General features: G+C 35.7%; 1 protein-coding gene across 6 annotated transcripts in view; it reads right to left on the minus strand.

Annotated features, from left to right (window-relative positions):
* Nsun7 (NOP2/Sun RNA methyltransferase family member 7) overlaps positions 1-19973 on the minus strand; it is a 36654-nt gene that overhangs the window by 6088 nt on the left and 10593 nt on the right. For 4 of the 6 annotated variants that reach the window (XM_047567584.1, XM_047567585.1, XM_047567583.1 and 1 more), the window contains 6 exons: positions 16701-16853; positions 16188-16371; positions 14879-15089; positions 10280-10423; positions 9759-9860; positions 6103-6220 (listed from right to left, as the gene is read on the minus strand). In XM_047567584.1, coding sequence (XP_047423540.1) covers positions 6103-6220; positions 9759-9860; positions 10280-10423; positions 14879-15089; positions 16188-16371; positions 16701-16853 — 912 coding nt within the window. Of the gene's footprint in view, positions 1-2206; positions 2477-6102; positions 6221-9758; positions 9861-10279; positions 10424-14878; positions 15090-16187; positions 16372-16700; positions 16854-19973 lie in introns of those variants that run through there. The other 2 variants (XM_047567588.1, XM_047567586.1) reach the window with 2 other exon arrangements.

Below are 19973 nucleotides of genomic sequence, written 5' to 3' on the forward strand. Positions count from 1 at the left end.
GGGAAGTGCTGGTGAGAAGGGCGCCACAGCACTGAGAAGCTCTTCTGCGGGCCAGGGCCAACAACAGAAGACGCTGTCACAGAACAGGGCTCTCTACAGCAATGAGGATACGAGAATTCTAACACAACAGAGACCAGACAAGCCCCCAAGTTTGGGTGATAGGTTTCCATCAGTGGCCAATTGTGGGCCCTAGCGATTATCATAGTGCGTACCAAGGAGTAGTAGCAATCCAATTCCTCTCATGCAAGGCTCACCTTCCTTACCTTCCACCTTAACTAGGTAACAATATCAAAACAGAACACAACCTAGACCTCAAGCTCAAGGACTGGTCAGTATTAGAAAACACTTAATTCACCTCCATATTAAAATGACAGATGAGAAGAAACATTTGATCTTATCAATTAAATGCTGCAAAGCCATTTGCTAAAACTAAGGCACCATTAGCAGTTTAAAATATCTTATTGTGGTACTGGCTTAAGTATAGAAAAATAGATCAATGGAACACAATGAGAATCCAAAAAGAAGCTCATACATTGATAATCAATTTTTTTCAATAAGGAGGCCAAGACTAATCAGGGAAAGAATAGTGTTTTCAACAAATGATGCAGATACAACTGCATGGCAACATGCAAAACAGTAAAATCAGGCCCCTGACTCATACTATCTGGAAAAAAAAATAATCAAAATGGATCACAGACCTAAATTTAAGAATTAGACTATAAAATTCTTAGAAGACATAGCATAAATCTTTAGATGTAAGCAAACAAAAAACAAGCTATACTCCCCTGAAATTTTTAAAAATATATGCATCAAAGAACACTATCAGGAATCCAAAAAGTAACCACAGAATGGAAGAAAATGTTTGCAAATTATTCTGTGTAAGGGTCTCGTATACAGAAGAGATTCTTTTAATTCAGCAATTTAACCTAATTTAAAAATTGGGAACAAAGCCAGTTGGGATGGTGCACACTTATTATCCCAGCTACTCCTACAGAGGACAGAGGATCACAAATTCAAAGTCAGCCTAGGCAGCGTGGTACAAGGTCCTGGGTTCAATTCCCAGCACTGAAAAATAAACTGGCAATAGACGTGTCCTAGAAAGATATATAAATGACTAAAAAGCATATGAAAAGATACTCAGCATTTGTCCTCAGAGAAATGCAAATCAAAAACATAATGGGACATTACTTCACCCTCAAGAGGCTTGCCAGAATAAAAAAACAGAAAAGAAAAGAAAAAAGTGTTGGAGAGAAGGTCAAATGATGCAACCACTCTGGGAAAGTGTGACAGTTCCTCATACGACTGAAGAGCTACCATCTGACCCAGCAAATTTATCCCTACATATATAGCCAGGAGAAATGCAAACTTATATCTGCACAAAAACTTGTACAAAAATATTATAGCAACTTTATTCTTAGCATCCCCAAAAATGAAAGAACTAAATGCCCATCAACTGAAAAACAACAGATAAACAAAATGTAGAAATTTCATCCAATGGAGTATTACTCGAACTTCAAAAGGAATGAAGTTCTCAGACTACAACATGGATGAGCCTCAGAAACAAGCCACACACAGCATATGATTTCATTTATGTGAAATGTTCAGAATAGGCAAGTCCATAAAGACAGAGAGTAGGACTGGTGGTCGGTAAGGCTGAGGGAAGAGGAGAATGCAGTGTGACTGCTTAATGGGTATGGGTTTCTTCTGTGGGTGATGAAAATGTTCTAGAATTAAGACAGTGGCAATGGTTGTACAACTTGGTGAAGATATTTTAAAAGCACTGAATTATGTACCTTATAATGGTGAATTATATCTCAAAAAGTATTAAAATAGGATCATCACATATGTTTAATGTCTAAGTCATCCTAACATAATACATGTACACATTCAAGTGGTCGACGCTGAGCTGGTACGTGCTAGTGTGGCAGGTCCCATGCCTTCCTGCTGCTACAGCTCCTGGAGTGGACCTGCAGAGTCTCACATCACAAAAAGGAACTGAAGACCCCCAGGACCCTGCTTCAGCCCACTAAGGGGAAAGACTGGGATTTGGAAGTGGAGAGATATAGGAAGAAAATTAACACTCTTATTATGTATCTTTAAATTGTTTTATTTGATGTGCAAATATAGGTAAGTTTTTGTAATTAACAAAAACTAATAAGCAAAATTTGAAAAGAAAAGCATTAAAACTATAGTAATTAAAGCACTGTCATATTAGTATAGAAACAAAAGTACACAACAGAATTAAAGATTCACATGGAAGTATATATGGGAGGATAGCACATATCAAAAAGATGCCATTTTAAGCTGGGCGTGGTGGTACATGCCTGTGATCCCAGCAGGTCAGAAGGCCCAGGCAGGAGGATCACAAGTTCAAGGTCAGCCTCAGCAACTTGGTAAGATCCTGTCTCTAAATAAACCATAAAAAGGGCTGGGGACATGACGTGGCTTGGTGGACAAGTACCTCTGGGCTCAATACCTGGTACCAAAAAAAAAAAAAGGGGGGGGGGGCATTTTGAGGGGATGAGGAAGGACTATTTGCAGAAAAACTAAAGCTTGATCCACACGTTACTCAATAATTTAAATATAAAAGATAAAATTTTTAAGGTATAACAACTGATGAAAGCATTTACAAGGACTGTGGTGTAGCTCAGGGATAGAGTGCTTGCCTAGCATGCAGAGGCTCTGGGTTGATCCCCACACCACCAAAAATAAGCAAGTAAATAAAATGTGTAATTTATATGAAAATAGCTAATAGCTCTAATATACAATATGATAAAAAGAAGAAAATGAATAATTCAGTTGAAGAAGTGGCAAAGTATGTGAACATATAATTTACAAATTAATAATAACTGACAATAAAAACTACTGAACATTGGGCTGGGGTTGTGGCTCAGTGGTAGAGCACTTGCCTAGCATGTATGAAGTGCTGACATGGATTATTAGCACCACATGTAAATAAATAAAATAAAGGTTCATCAACAACTAAAAAATATTTTTAAAACAATCCCTGAACATTTATTATGTGCCAGGTACTGTTCATGTATTCATATATTTAATCTCCACAAAGATCCACGGAGGTAGGTAATATACTTAATTATATGCTGGGGATCCCACCCAGGGCCTCCCATGTGCTAGGTAAACTCTACTACTGAGCCATATCCCAGCCTTCATTAACTCTATTTTACAGCATTCTTTCCCTCCTCTCCATTCTCAATACCCTTCTCCCACTTAACAAAGGTACAGCTCTCCCCTACTTTGTTTCAGAACACTGTCCTAGAATGTTAATTAAAATCTCTAGGGTGATAAACAAAGGAACAACGAAAGAATGTGACTGTCTTCTCCCATGGTAAGAAATCTTTAATTGGGTGTTTACTCTGGCAAGTGCTCAACATTGATTACATCCCCAATCCCCAAAGCTCTGTTCTTTTTCTTCTTTTTTTTTGGTGGGGTTGGGGGGGGGGGCTACTGGGGATTGAACTCAGAGCCACTTGACCACTGAGCCACATCCCCAGCCCTATTTTGTATTTTATTTAGAGACAGGGTCTCACTGAGTTGCTCAGCACCTTGAGGATGCTGAGGCTGGCTTTGAACTCTCCATCCTCCTGCCTCAGCCTCCTGAGCCGCTATGATTACAGGCCTGCGCCACCTCATCCAGCCGCAGCTGAAGCTCTGTTCTTGAACTAGGTTGCTTACTTCTTTCTTTTCTCCTTGCCTCTCCCTTCTCTTCCCTTCTACCCTTCCTTCTCCTCTACTTCTTCTACTCCCTCCCCTTCTCCCTCCCCTTTCCTTTCTCTTCTTTATTTCTGTGTATCTATGTTAAAATTAAAACTTAGAAGTAAATCACAGTAGCATGTTTCTTTGAATTAGAGAATAAAGTCAGACTTTTTTTTGGTGCTGGGGATTGAACATGGTAGGAAAACACACTAGCCCTGAGATACATACGCCCTAAAATCAGACTTTTTAAACAAGGTAAATCTGGTTTTGAACTGAGAACTAGTTTTATAAAGTAGGTAACGAATTCAGCATTTTTCCTTAAATTAAATAAGATAAAGGTCCAAAGATTCAATAGAAATATATTTAAAACACACACGTGATATAATATTCTAGAAATACTATATTTCACAACTTTTTAAACATGACGAAAAATGTTAGACATCAACTTTAAAATATAGAAGATACATAGTAATTCGAAAAATTTTAGGGAGTTGAGAAAACATGTTTGAAGACCACTACTTTGGAACCACCACTCTAACTACTCCCCACTATACTACCCAGTCAGTAAACTGAAACATGTTCAGTCTCACTATCAGAAAAATGAAGTTAATCAACAATGAGATCTTTTCATCCCTCAAATGGGTAAAGATTTAAAAGTCTGATAAAATCCAGCATTTATGAAGCTGCAGGGAAACAGATTTATTAAAGTGACTATTTTGGTTGGTCATTTTAACAACAACAGTTAAAGCTTAAAATATGCATATTCTTTGGTGCTGGAAAAATCTAGAAGTCTACAAATCAAACTGTTAGGAACAGTGATGTCCAAGAGGATGGAATTTGGGAAATTTTTATAGGTTAATACTTTTGTAACATGAAATTTTCACAACAGAGGACAGGAGCCGGGATGCATTGGTGGTGACTAAAGTCCAAAATGAGCTGCATATTTCTGGGATAGTAAAATGAACCAGAAGCCACATGAGGATGATTAGATTAGATGACATGCAATACTTAAGTTCTACAACTTCAGGGTATTAAGAAATGATTCTTACAGCCCATCTGTTATATTTCACCAGACATTTTTGTGTGTGTGTAGTGCTGGGGTTTGAATCTGGGGCCTTACACATAATAGGCAAGCACTCTACCACTGAGCCACATCCCCAGCTCTAATTAATAATTCCATCAGACTACATCCCCAACATACATTCTCCAATTTAAGCTCAAATCTCAGACCACTCTAGAAACTGAATTATTGTCTTTTTGTATTACTTGTGTCTTTATATCATATTATAGACTAAGCATGGCTTATATGAAGAATACAGCAATTCCTTCACTTTTACCATATTATCTCCTTAAAAACCTTATCCCTAAAGATAATTGTATTCCTGCAATAATGTTTTTTGCCACTAGATGGCAATTTAACTAATGTCATTGAGAAGTTCTTGAAACCTGAGGTTGGCTGTTTAACCACCAACAGAAGTGACAAAATAAGGAAGGAAAGTCAGCAAGAAAGGAAACAGTGGTGTGATTAGCATGTCCATTTGTGAAAAGGCAAGGGAAAATATCAAGTTAAAAGGAAGGAGCAGATTATATGCATATTAATTTGTTTGTTTGTTTGCTTTTGTTTTTGTTTTTGTGATGCTGGGTTTGGAGCCCCTGGCCTGCCACATGCCAGGCACACACTCCTACCACTGAGCTGCTTCCCTGGTCCCTGTATTAATAATATGAGGAAGAGTTCACAGCATGAGGAATAAGTAATAAATAGATGTTTAAAATACCTTATTCACTGTCACAGTCTTGAAGAACTAATTGGTGTCATTTATTTTTTGAGCTGTTCCTTATCTTGATGTCCACAGTTCAGGGTATAGTGTTAATTCTCTTTCTCTCCATCCCTAGCTTATTGCAGCATTTTACCATAGATAACGAGGTTATTTTTACCTCAATTCTGATGGGCACCAAAGGTTATAAGAGCTTAAGAAATGTCTATTTTCAGATAATAACAGATCTGATTTTCTGTCTACTTTATAAGAATATTTTGAATATTAATTTGTATTCCATGGAGGTATACATGGATCTAAATCAGGAATGTAGAATTTGGACCCAGTTTACCCAGAAACCAATCAAGTCAAATCCAAAATGCTTTTAACATTCACAATAGAAACAAAAACAAAAGAAGCATTTAATTTGCAAGAAAATGTTTGTGCCAAGCTGTGGTAAAGGCTCTATAGAACCTACTTTAAAGTTGTAAGCAGTTAGGGCAATTATCATATTAAAGTCTAATAAAAAGTAGAATATCTAGAATATTTTATATGACTTAGAATATTATACTTGTCTTTTTCTAAAAAATATTTGATTATTTGAGTTGTTGAGAAGAATGCCTTCTTTTCTTACCTATAAGGTTGTATTTTAGCGCCTTGGTTTTGAAATTCCAATGCCTTTTTCACAACGGCTTCATTTTCTTCTGGATAAACTGAGCATGTGCAGTAAACCACTGCTTGAGCTTTAACAACTATATTTAAAGAATATTTAATTAATATAATGACCCCATTAACAATCCAATGCAAATTTATGTTTCCAGACATGTATTTGGTACAAAAACTACAGAGTTCTGATGAGAATGATTTCCAAAGATGCTCGAACAGCTCCCTTTAGAGCAGAAGCTTGTACTAACAATGTGGCCAGTAAGTAATGGAAATCCAGATGGAGTGTATGAAAGTTGAAAACTGAATCAATGTGACCAACCTAGTTGCAAACACATAGAAATAAATGCTGCAGATTCCCATGAGCTTGATACTTCCAGTCATTCCTCAATAAGTTTTATCACCTAATTGGTTTAAAGAACTCCAGAACTAGACAGACTTCAGAATGAATCCCAGTTTTGTCCTTGCTGTGGTATGACCCTTGGAAAATTACTCAAAGTTACAGTTTTCACCTGTAAAATAAGGTAATATAGGACCTGCAATTCACTAATTTATCATACCTACTGAGTGCCTATCACAGTCCAGGCACTGTCCTAGGCTTTGGTATACATCAGTGAACAACAGAGACAAAAATCCCTGCCTCTTGGGAGCTTACTGTCTAGCAGAGGATAAAGACAGCAAGAAAGAAACAGGAAAACTAGGTGATAAAGCAAAGCAGGGGTGGGAAGAAGAGTTTCATGGGAATGCTATAATTTTAATAGGATAGTTAGAGCAAGCATTGCTGACAGGGAGGACTTAAAGAAGATTAGAAAGCCAGACACAGAGATTACTAGGGAGGGGTATTTCAAGGTAAGGTAATAACAAGTTTAAAGGCCCTGAAGTGGAAGTGGTCTTGGAAGGTCAAGGAAAGTGAAGGGGGCCAGTCTGATCAAAGAAGAGGGAATGAGGAGAGAGTAGTGGGAGATGAGGTGTTTAAATGTGATCTGAGCACCAAATAGCACAGGATGCGTAGGCCACTGGAAGGACTATGGTTTTCACTTTGATGGTGGGAAGTCATTTGTTTTAAAGAGATCATTCCAACTGATGTGTGGAGAGCAGACTGTAGAGGGCAGTGGTGGAAGCTGGTGGACAAAATAGAAGGTCATCATCGTAAACCAGGTGTGAGGTGATGGTATGGACACTGTGGTAGTGGTGGAGGTGACTGATTATGAATATATATCAAATGTAGAAGTTCCTCTGTTTCCCGACAGACTGGCTGTAGATGTGAATAAGAGTCATGGACAATGCTAAGTTTTTTCACCTGAACAAGTGGAAGACTGGTAGTGTCATTAACTGAAATGGCAGTTCTGCAGGAAGAACAGGACTTCCATTTGGATCTATCAACTTTGAAAGGCCTATTGGTGCTTAAAACCATGAGACTGGATGAGATCATCAAGGGAGTAAGTATATACAGAGAAAAAAAGAAACCTTGACATGAACTGTGGCATACTCTGATGCTAAAGAGGGTGTTGAGATAGGGAGGACCAACAAGCGAGGAGGAGAGGCCAAAGAGATGGGAAAGAGAGTGAGGTGGTATATCTTAGAAGACAAGTGAAGCAACGTGTGAAGGAAAAGAACATGATCAATTAGGTCAACTACCACAGCTATACCCAGTGAGATGAGCACTGTGAGCTGATGTAGCATGGGGGAGGGTGGTCACTGGTGATCCTCACAAGACCATCTCAGGTTAGTGGCAGTAATGAAAGTGTGATAGTAATAGGCTCAGAAAATAATGAGAGGAGAGATTTAGAGAAACACTGTTCTCAAGAGAAAGGCAAGTTATAAGAGGAAAAAAAAAAAGAGAGAACATTCAAAGAAGTATTAAAATACACGTGTTTTTGTTGAAGAAGGACCATTCTAGAAAGCACAAAGTAGGAGATGAAGACAGACAAGGGGATAAGGATGGGGACCCAAAAGGGGTTATTATAGATCTGAATAGAGGAGATGAGGAATGACCTGGGTGTCAGGGGGTTCTCAAGTTAACGGTCCTTCATAGTATACAGGACAATGAGATGAGTCTGTGATGCTTTTAGAGAAGTGTAGTGGCAAGACTGTGAGTTCAGAGGGCAAGGGAATTTGGGGAGCCTGGCCACTGTGTTACTCTGTTCCAAGAAGTCATAGAAGCTAAGGGAGACAGTTTTGTGAGGATTAAATAAAACATAAAAAGTAAATAGCGGGGTGCTTGGCAAATAATTGACCAATAAATGTACAAATACTTAAAAATGTAGCTGGGCACATAAAAATAACTGGGCTCATGCCTATAATCCCATCTACATGAGAAAATGAAGCACAAGGATCACAAGTTTGAGGCTAGACTGGGCAATTTAGCAAGACCCTGTCTCAAAAACTTAAAAGAACTGAGGATATAACTTAATGGTAAAGTGCCCCTGGGTTCAATCCCCAGTACCAAAAAATTGTTTTAAGCTATTTTTACAACTAATAAGAGAAATGAGCATAGTTATCTTTTATATGGTCCATTTCAAATGGAGCTTTTAGTCATTTATATCAAAATTTGGAGTCAAACCCTCGATAAGGCATTTTACCGAACAGTGTTTTATGGGAAAATTATACAACTTGATTTACTGTATGTCTTCCAGTAATGCAGACTATCCCAATCTCAAGGTTTCCAGATAATGTGTTTCCTTTGTATCACAACAGAGCATTTGTCACTAAAAATCCTTTTTGCTTTTCATGATTCATTCTGAAGTCTTTTTAAAGCTTGAAACATTCAATTAAAATTTGATGAAAGTACATTAGTAAAAAATTTTACTTACCAACTTCCTGATTTTTCCAACCAACTTAACTCATATATATACTATCACATTCAAATTAATGTTTTTTAGCAACATTAACCAAAAGAACAGACATCCTCTGTGCTATTTTACCTCATTTATACATCATGTGTATCTTTATATATCGAATTATCTATACTCACAGATCACCTTTGAGCCTTTATTTTAGAATATGCTCATAAGCCTAACATCCAGCTTAATGCCTGACCCAGAATAAACACTTGATAAATAGACACTGATCTAATAAAAGTTTATTAGTTTCTCAAAGACTACCAGATTTCTTTGTTCAACTGTGGAAAAGCAGTGGTACTCAAAATCCAAGTGAAGTAATTAAAACAACTATATAAATACTTAAAGAGCCTTGTTATTCTTACTTCAAATCAAGAGATCTGGGATTTATCTGTATCTCTGGACTCTATTCAGCACTAAGAGAAATAAATTTTGGATTAAAATTTGGACTGCAGAAGAGTTGGTAGGTATAGGTAAAATGACAACAGAAAAATATGTCAAGAAGTCAAAGATCAGAAATAGGGAAGATGAAAATAAATTATAAATATATATATAATTATTTCACTTTAGCATTAAGAAATTATTAAATTATGCTGGCAATGTTTAAAGTTAAAGTATATTTTTTAAAAAGTCAGGTTAAGTTGACAAAAACAATTAGCTATTTGAAGGTGCTATGACTGTATGTTTCAGAAAATTTGTTTTTGGTTTCTGGTTACTGGTTTATTATTATTCATGTTTCTAAGATTAACATCATATTTTAATAATGTTGTTCTAACAACAGACTTACATTTCATTGCATGTGCTAGCTGTTCATATTGCTGTTGAGCAAGAACCTGAAGTTTATCTTCCGAAGTACCTCCTTGAGAGAGATCTTTAAGTAAATCTGTATCTAAATTTTAAAAATAAATAAATACTTTAAAATAAATTACTATTAGGTACTTTTAATATTTTGCTGTTATCACACTATTTTGCAATCATTTTGACTACTAATGAAAATTTTCATGGAAAATACTTATTAAAACTAAATAGGTAACATTAAAATATTGACTTAAAAATTTACAAATCAATAAAGGTAATTAATTTTAGTTTTAGTATTGATTTCAATAAGAATATAGAAAATATTTAATATTGTTTTTCTCCAAGTTTTCTTTTAGAGAATCATCTAAGCAGTCATAAAAGTCATTTAGATTCAGAAAAGAAAATTCAATCTGGATAATGCAGAAAAGAGAAATAAGATTTATTTTCTAAAATAGAAATTGATGAGCTATCATCAACTAATTTCAATAACTTAGAAATTAATACAAGTACCTTCGTGTTCATTTAAAATAAATTCTATTGGATTACTAACACCTAGATCTGAACATCGAGGCAGCAGCAGAATCACTTTAACTTTCTGTAACCTCTGATCCTTTGGGTCAATGTCAGTAAATGTCTCAGGAAGTATTTCAATATCTGGGGGGAAAACACAGAAAAATTAATTTAATTGGCAAAAAAAAATTAAAGGCAATATATGATTATATATATATATATATGTTTATCTTATATATATATATATTTATCTTAAAACCCCTAATCCCACAAAAACTCATTTTAATAGCATTAGGAAAGAGTACTCTCTGATAACCTCCCAAAGTTAATACAGGAACTTTCTTAATGGATTGCTATTTCTACCTGAGAATGATTTTTCAAAAGTAAAATTAAATTTTTCATTCTGAACTTCAGGTTCAATTTAAAATAGAGTAAGGAAAATGGGCTTTAGAAGCAGAAAGACTCAAGTTTGACTCCAGGTTCCTATCTACTAGCTGTATATCTTAAACTTTCTAAGCTTCCATGTCCTTATTCATGGACTGGGATGGCTTCTTTATGTAACTGGTGACCATCAAGACAAAGTTGGTAAGCTTAGCATGGTGTCTCATATACAACAAGGATAGACAATAATATTGGTTATTTTCTCTTTCCCATTTTTTACCCTCTTTATATTTTGTCATCCCCAGGGTAAAAAATGGCATCCCTACCTTAAAACCAACCCTTTGTTTGAGGCCATCCTGGGCAACACAGCAAGGCCTTAAGCAACTTAGCAAGACCGTGTCTCAAAATAAAAAATAAAAAGAACTGGGATGTGACTTAGTGGTTAATTGCCCCTGGGTTCAATCCCCAAACAAAGAAAAACAAAAAAATAACCCCTTGAGAAGAGGGCAAGGTTACCAAAGAAATAAACCCTGATTAACACACTGCCAGGAACCACAGGGATAAACGAACACTGGAAAAAGAAAAGTCCTCTCCTCTTCCACTTCATCCTTGTCTCTCTAGGACTCTCATTATAATAGCTGAGCCAGTTGGCAATGGGGAAATGGATAATGTAAAGCACAGTTCCAGTACCAGTATCACGAAGTTCAGAGTTAAGAGGTAATGAAGAAATACGGGTCTAGTTTCTGAATACACTTTTTCTTGGTTCTTCTCTTGTGGCTCCTTTTCTGGATCCCTCTTATTTAACTTCCTGATCTCTTAGTATTGGCGTGTCCAGGAGTTAGCCTTTGGATTTCTTTCCTTTACCACAGCTATACTGTAAGTACACTAAGTATACTTATTCTTAGTGGTCAGGACATTAAATATTATCTACACAATGACAAGTTCCAAATTTATATCTCTAACAACAGACTTCTTTCCTGGACTACAAAAAGGTGTACTTAAATGCCAGCTTTACATTTCCACATAATGTTGAACAGACATCATAAACCTAACATAAGGGCTGAGGATGTAGCTCAATGGTAGAGTACTTGCCCAGCAAGTGTGAGGCCCTGGATTCGAGCCCCAGAACTGTAAAAAACAAAAACAAAACAAAAAAAGCTAACACAACTAAGACTTAGTGGATCCTGACTCTTCCCTTCTCTCACAACCCACATCCAATCCAATAAGCGTGATTTCAAGAAATATTCAGTCTGTTATTTTCAAAACCTCCTCCATTACCACCCTGGTAGAAGTCAATATCTTTACATACCTACACTTTTAAAAACTGCCTAACTGATCTCTCCACTAATACATTTTACCTTAAACTATTTTCCAAATAGTAACAAAATACTGGTAAACATGTCACTCCTTTGCTTGAACTCCACTAATGAATTCCCGTCTCATTCAAGGTCAAGTCCTTTAGCATAGAATGCCCTATTTTTGTTTCCAGATATACCCTGTGACCTCATCATATTCTTCACTCAATCTGCTCCAGCTCTATCACTTCCTTACTGTTCCTGGAACATGCTAAATGTGCTACAACTTCAAGGTTTTTATTCTTACTATTCCTCTGCTTTGAATGCTCTTCCCACATATATCCCTCACTTTCCTCGGGTCTCCAACAGTTCATTGAAGTCTCCTGTCAAATACCCCTTTATCAGAAAGGCCTTCCCTAATCACCATCTGTTAAAAAAATAAATAAAAAAGAGCAACCTCTTTACAACACTTTCTATTTTAAAATATTGTTCATGGTTTTTTTCTCTCCATCTTTCTTAACCTATTGTTCTTCATGGTTTTTTCCCTCCATCTTTCTCATACTATAGTGTAAGTTTCATAAAGGAGCCAAGTTTGTTTCACTGCTATATCCCCAAATAGATACCACTGCCTGATACTTAATAACATGCACCAATAAACATTTGTTAAATGAATAAATCATTAAAATTTCTTGGTGGATATTTCCTTTTATTAATACTATTCTTTTTCATCCCACTAATACTGTCTTAAAAATTCTCTTTCTACTGTTTAGAAGATCAATATTATGTTAATAAGATTCACCCATGACATCCATTGTGGCAACAACTTATTTTGTATAAAATTCTATTGTGTAGATATTTAGGTGTAGTTTGAGGCTATCAAAAATAATGTGCTATATTTTGGATGTGGTGTGTCCCCAAGCAGTCCTGTGTTAGAAACTTGGTCTCAATGTTCCAGTATTAAGAGGCAGTAGAACCTTTGAGAGTAGAGGCCTAGTGACAGTAATTAGATCATTGAGAATACAGACCTCAGAAAGAACTGACAAGGGTCCTGTTGAGCGAGTGAGCCCCCTTTCAGAGTATCAGCTTAACTCTATGGGGTCTCATTATACTCTATAAGGCACTAATGCCACTCAAGGGCTCTGCCCTTATGACTTCATCACCTCCCAGAGTCCCCACCTCCTAAGCCATCACCTGGGGAGTTAGAATTTTAACTCATCAGGGGGAAACAAATAGACCACAGCATATGTTTGCCATATGTGATTACTAGAGTTCACATGTCTTCTTGAATCTTTCGCTTAAAGTCTTTCATCCATTTTGGAAAACTCTGAACCTAAAATACAAATAATTGTTTCTTCCCATTTCCTTTCCTCTCTTCCTGAGATTCCAACCACAATACACATGGTATCAATAGATCACCGAGTCTCATGGATCTCTTTCATATTATTCAAACTTCTGTGCCCCTATGCTTTAGTCTGGATATTTCCTTCTAGCCATCAGTTTACTTCTTTTTTTCTTTAGTTTTTTTAATTTACTGTTAAGCCCATCCATTTCTTTCTTTTTCTTTTTTTTTTTTCCTTTTTATTTGGTACTGGAGATCAGACATGCTCTACCACTGAGCTACATTCCAGATCCACTTATTTCTTAATTTCATATGCCATATTTTTCCATTCTAGAATTTTCTTTTGGCTTTGGTGGGGGCATCACTGGGGCAGAACTGAGTTATATCCCCAGCCCTTTTATTTATTTATTTACTTTTATTTTGAGACAGGATCTCTATAGGCCTTGAACTTGCAATCCTACCTCAGTGTTCTGAGCAGCTGGGATTACAGGTGTATATACACCATGTCTTTCTTGGCTTCATTTCTTTTTTTAAAAATTATTATTATAGTTTCCAGTTCTCTGCTGAAATCTAAAGTTTGGCATTCAGTTCCTTCAACACATTAATCATAAATTACTTTAAAGTCCACAGCTGATATGTTCAGTATCTGGATCCTGTGTGGGTCTGCTTCTATTGAAGTATCTTCTCTTTATTTGAATATCTATCACCTCGCCTTTTGGCTAAGATCAAATGTAGAATCTGTTGTCAGTTTAATATTTGATTCATTACTTTTCTTCTTATTTATCTATTTTTTCAACTGAGTGCCAGACATTGCATTTGGAAAAATTTAGGAGATAACTGGAAACTCAGGATGATGTTACTTTCTTCCGAAGAGAATTTACTTTTGCTTCTGGCAGGCGAAGAGTGGGCCGAGCTAAAACTGGGCACTTGCACTCCCAGATCACCTTAATCTAATTGGAAATTAAGACGACTGGAATTTGGGCTCTAGTATTTTGGAAGACTGATCATTATCAGGTACCCTGTGCTCTAAGTAAAATTCTGGGTTTTTATCAGGTGACCTCTCTTGGTCAAGATCCTGAATTCTACTTTTTGCCTCCCTGGCCTTGTGACTCTATCAAAAGTTTTGCTCACTTTTTCAGCCTCACTGAGCCTATAATAAAATGTGATCTTTCATATGCACAATTGAATGGAAATCTAAAAAAAAAAAGGGGGAGGAGCCTAAAAGATTTGGTTTTTAGACCTTGATATTATCTTTGTTAATTAAGCCTTATGTGACTATGTTCTTATTTATTAAATGATGAGCCCCATCTACTTGAACCAAATGTTTGAGTCTCAAGTTACATCACAAGTAAATATCAAATACTATTCCAAAGTACCAAGATATTAATTACTTTAACCTACAGTTGTTAAACCAACATTAAAAAATGAAAACTGATGCAATATAGATTAGTGAGAACTTTAAGAGTATAGTTTACTATATGGAGATTTTACATAACAAAAGTAAATTAATTCAAACATTTTTAACATCTTTAAAATCCTGTAAAACAATAATCACCAAACAAATACATATTTGTTTGTACGTACTTTTACATCCCATTTTTGTGAAAAGGTTATTTAAGTCAGGATTCTTGTCTTGTGAGTTTATTCCACATACAAATATTTTTGAAGTATTATTACTTGTTAAGACTGACATATGGGCAACTGTGTACCATGAGCCTGTGTTGACCATTAAGACATCATCATCCAAATTTATTAAAGATTTTACAGAATGAACAGCAAGACTTCGAGATTTATCCTACAAGATAATAGTATGATTAGAATTTCAAAGAGTATGACTGAAATATAAGCTGACTTCTTTTTGCTTTAGATAAAAGAAAATACTTGGAACATTTAAGGAGATACTAACTCTTCTTAGTTAAAAAATATTTTAATATATGTCTAAAGAAAAAGTTAACAAATACTTCTGATAAATATATTTATAACAAAGAGCTTAACTTCATTTAAGCTAAGTAATAAATATCACTTAATTTTTTGTATAAAATTCAATGCTAAAATCTTTAAAATATAATTAATAGGTTAGAAATGTCTTGTCTTTGCTCCCATTCTTACCACTTCATGAAAACCCATTCTCTGGTTATTGCCATTTTTTCTTCCCCATTACATTGTTACCTACACTACTACTAGCTTACAGAAATTAAAATTATGATATTTGAGAATACTATGAAAGAAGGGCTTCTGCTATTGACCTCAGTTCTTGATAAGGCAGGAGATTCTGCCCAGGAATGTGGGTATGGGGGAGAGATAAATTTACCTTAGATCGCTAAGGTGAATTTGAGGCAAGAATTGGAATTGAAGAATGTAAAAATGAATTTCATCTAATTATTTCATTCCACTGAAACTACATTATATCTCACATTCTTTTCCTATATTGATATCCATTGTGCACCTCTTACAAATCAAATCTATGAGACTATATTACAGAGTATGAGGAAGTTTTACACACTGTTTTTTTTTGTTTTGTTTTGTTTTGTTTTTTTTATGCAGGATGGCCTAGTATTTTCCACAAAACTGGAAGAAAGAAAAAGTCTCATTGTAGCTTTTCTCAAATATTTTGTTACAAGGGAAAAAAAAGTACACCTTCCAGTTGTCAGTAATCTCATTTATAAGTCTTGAGAGGAGAATATGTTCTTTACAACTTCATGTGAGACTAAGATGACAAAATAATAAAAGGAGCACTGACTGTAGAGTTGTTAAGATCCAAGGTGACAAATGAGGCCTTATAAACCTCCCTGGTAATCCATAAGAAATATAAACAATGAGGTTTTATTTTTAGAAAGAAGGATTCTTTGCTAAATAGGATTGTTGAAAATCATAATGAAAGTAAATAGTTTACCTGAAAAATAAGTTTATGATCTTTGAAAATATCTATATTTATAAGATCTTTTTTAAGATGAGATGGAAAAATTAAGACATCATAGCAATGTTGGTCCACAGCAAAGACTTTATCATCAATATGCCATACAGATTTGACTTCATTATAGCCTTTTTTCTTCAAATTAATAAAAACTTCTTCAGGGCTGTAAATATACAACATTAAGATGTAATTGCAAAGATAATATGTTAAGAATATATTTAACATTAACACCTTTTTTCTGCAACAAAGAAAATTATCACTGCATATATTGCATCTAATGAAACTCACAATTTTAGCTAATAATAAGTTAAAAGATAATTAGAAACAGAAAAGTTAGTATGTAATTTGGTGGTAGGCTCTGGAATTAAACTATGATTCTCTAATTATTCCCTTGGACGTGTCCCTTCACCCTTAAAAAGGTAATATTTCTTATCACATTTTTTAAAGGAGGAGACTTGAAATGTGAATAAAGAATTTGTTTGAAACTCTTACCTGATTTTACAAGTATTTATCCAAGCATAAAGTGGCAAAGTAGAGGCCCTTAGTTCCTGTTTCCTAACTATTTCTGGCAGAATATGGTAAATTGAAAGGGCATCATGTTTGATTCGACATCTTGCCAATGCTGCAGCCAATTTTGTCTTAAAACTAGAAACAGAAAATCAATTTTTGATGACTACTGCATTTGAGACAAGACTGTTAGTTCCCCATTAGAAATATGAGCAAATTACTTCCAGAACTTTAACCAATTCATCTATAATTTCACTTCAAATGGTTGAAGCCTAAAAGAAAGATTTGTCATATATGAAAATAGAAATTTAATAATCTTGATTTCTTTCTTCTATTTTGCTGCCCCTGTATAGTTGGGCATTCCTCAAAATTTATACCTATTGTTAGTTGAAAAACAAATATTTTTGGTGGAAAGGATGTAGGATTTAGAGTCGGACATACCTGAAGTTAATTCAGGTTCTATCACTTAACAGCTGATAGAACGTTCTATCACTTAATAGGTATGTTACCTGATATTCAAGAATGTTACTTAATATTCTTTGGCCTCAATTTTCTCATCTGAAAAGGTGGTCAACTTACTTCAATATTAATGTAGTCATTACCAATGAAGTGTACAAAATATTTAGCACAGTGTCTAATTCATAGCAGGCACTCACTAGAGGTTAGTTATTATCATAAATGTCAGTAATATAATCTTGAGAAGAATAAAGCAATTTCATGAATCTGTATAAAATTCTGTCTGATTGTGAATATCCCATGCCTCAAAATTCCAAATAACAGAAAAGAAAAACAAGAACTAGTTAGTATCACCATGAAGATTCAATAAATCCTTCATAAATGAGAACACATATTCCTAGGACTTTTGTGGTAGGAATCTAACTGAAATAAACCTCAAGAATGTCTATTATCAAGAATACAAGCAACAATAGGGTATTGTCGAGGATGTGGGGAAAAAGGTACACTCATACATTGCTGGTGGGGTTGCAAATTGGTGCAGCCACTCTGGAAAGCAATATGGACATTCCTCAGAAAACTTGGAATGAAACCAACATTTGATTCAGCTATCCCACTCCTTGGTCTATACTCAAAGGACTTAAAATCAGCATACTACAGTGAGCAGCTTCACCAATGTTTACAGCAGCTAAATTCACAATAGTTAGATTGTGGAACCAATCTAGATGCCCTTCAAAAGATGAATGGATAAAAAAAAAAATTGTGGTATATTACATTATGGAATATTACTCAGCCATAAAGAAGAATAAAATTATGGCATTTGCAGGTAAATGGATGGAGTTGGAGAATATCATGCTAAGTGAAAGAAGCCAATCCTAAGGCTGAATGATTTCTCTAAGTGAATGATGATACATAACTGGGGGAAGGGGGGAGGCAAGAATGGAGGAAGGATGAATTGTGTAGAGGAAAATGAGGGGTGTGGAGGGGTGGGGGAAGGAAAAATAATAGGATGAAACAAACATCATTACCCTATGTACATACGTGATTACACAAACGGTGTGACTCTACTTTATGTACAACCAGAGAAATGAAAGTTGTATCCCGTTTGTGTATAATGAATCAAATTTAAAAAAAATTTTTTTAAAGATGACTGAAATAATAAACAAATAAATAAACCTCGAGCATAACCTCGAAGAAATGAGGAAAGGATGTCACAGTTGTCATGAACTTGATGTGTGGTACAGAAAGAAATGGACATTCTCAAGAATAGGTGTCAGGTCCAGCTAACCTGTTTCAAAGACCAATGGGAGGCAGGACAAGGGTGGTAAGTGAAGAGTCAGTTATATTTCATCACCAACTATTAAATACTTTCTTTTCCTTGTGGCTGTACGCTCCCTTATTTAATCTTCATATCTCTAACAGCATGAGAACTTCTCACTCATAGAAGTATTTACGTGGGAATGCATGTGCAGTTATGAGAGAAAAAGAACAGGGGGCACTTAGGGAGAACAGGAAGGGTCATCAAACATTAAGCCCACAATAAAATTAGACTTCTTTAGTCCTATGTCTTAATGTCACAGAACTACAGCAGGGGATCTAAAAACATGACAGAGTACATTAATACACACCAAAGAATAAAATTAATATAAAGAAGGTGAGTTACTATTCTATATTATACATCAGGAAATGTTTGATCACAGAGTATTTCTGATAAAACAGTATTTCCAAATACCTACCTTAGTTCACATTTACAATAATAAATGCGACTGACTGAATTCTTCAATTTGTATGTTATCACAGAGTTGCCCATTTTTCTTTTACCAGCATCCCTGTGCAGAGTCAGAGCTTCCTTTCTAAATGTTAAACTATAATTATATAATTCTAGAGTTTAAATCTTAAATCCATTAGCTATAGAAAAGAAAATGAGTGAGAGATCCAGAGCCCAATCACAACGAATCTTATATACCATGCCTAGAACATTGGAACTTTTTTCTACAGGAAATAGGCTGTGGAAAGCCATCCGTGTTTAGCAGAATCAGGCCTGGCTGAGCCATAGGATACAGAGGTCCCCGGAACTGGCAGTCATGAGAGACTGTTTCAGATAGCCTGGGGTAGGTGACCCTGTGCAGGTGGCTCACCACCTGAGGAAATGCTAATTATCTAAGCAAATGGCTTCCCTAACTCCACCCCATCCTGTTCCTCACAGAAGAAGCCCCTCCTGTACCTGTAGGACTATAAATAAAGGGAAGTTGGGTTCCTCCATGTTGTTAGAGGCCAGATCTTGGCATGGCCCAATCTGTCACACCCACTTCCATTTGAAAAGATTATTGGCTCTTCTGTTTATTTGATTAGATAAGTTTCTCAGTGATTAATCAATAGCTGGCACCATCCTCTGACAGAAATCCTTTCCCTCATCCATGCTGGATGTGGCAGAACCCCCCACAATAGGCCAGAAATATCAATTAATTCATTGAACAAATATTTGTATTCTTACTATATATTCCAGGCACTGTTTTAGGTTCTAGAAACAGGTGAGCAAGGAAGAAGCTATTCCTAACATTTAAAAGTTTAGTCTGGCAAAAGGGGACAAAGAAATTGTTTTTAAATGTCCTAAGTACTAATGACAAGGAAAGTCAAAATGCTGTGGTGACACAGGAAGGGGCACTTCTATGGCAGTCAGGAAAGTTTCCCAGGAGTTGTATTTCAGCTAAGCCATAGGCAAGGAGTGGAAGTGAGCCAGGAGAAAGGGAGGGAGACCAGGACAAGAGCTCTCCAGTGCTCCAAGTGAGAGAGCCTCGTATATGG

The sequence above is a fragment of the Sciurus carolinensis genome, chromosome 10 (assembly GCF_902686445.1).
Source record: "Sciurus carolinensis chromosome 10, mSciCar1.2, whole genome shotgun sequence".
In the NCBI taxonomy this organism is placed as follows: domain Eukaryota; kingdom Metazoa; phylum Chordata; class Mammalia; order Rodentia; family Sciuridae; genus Sciurus; species Sciurus carolinensis.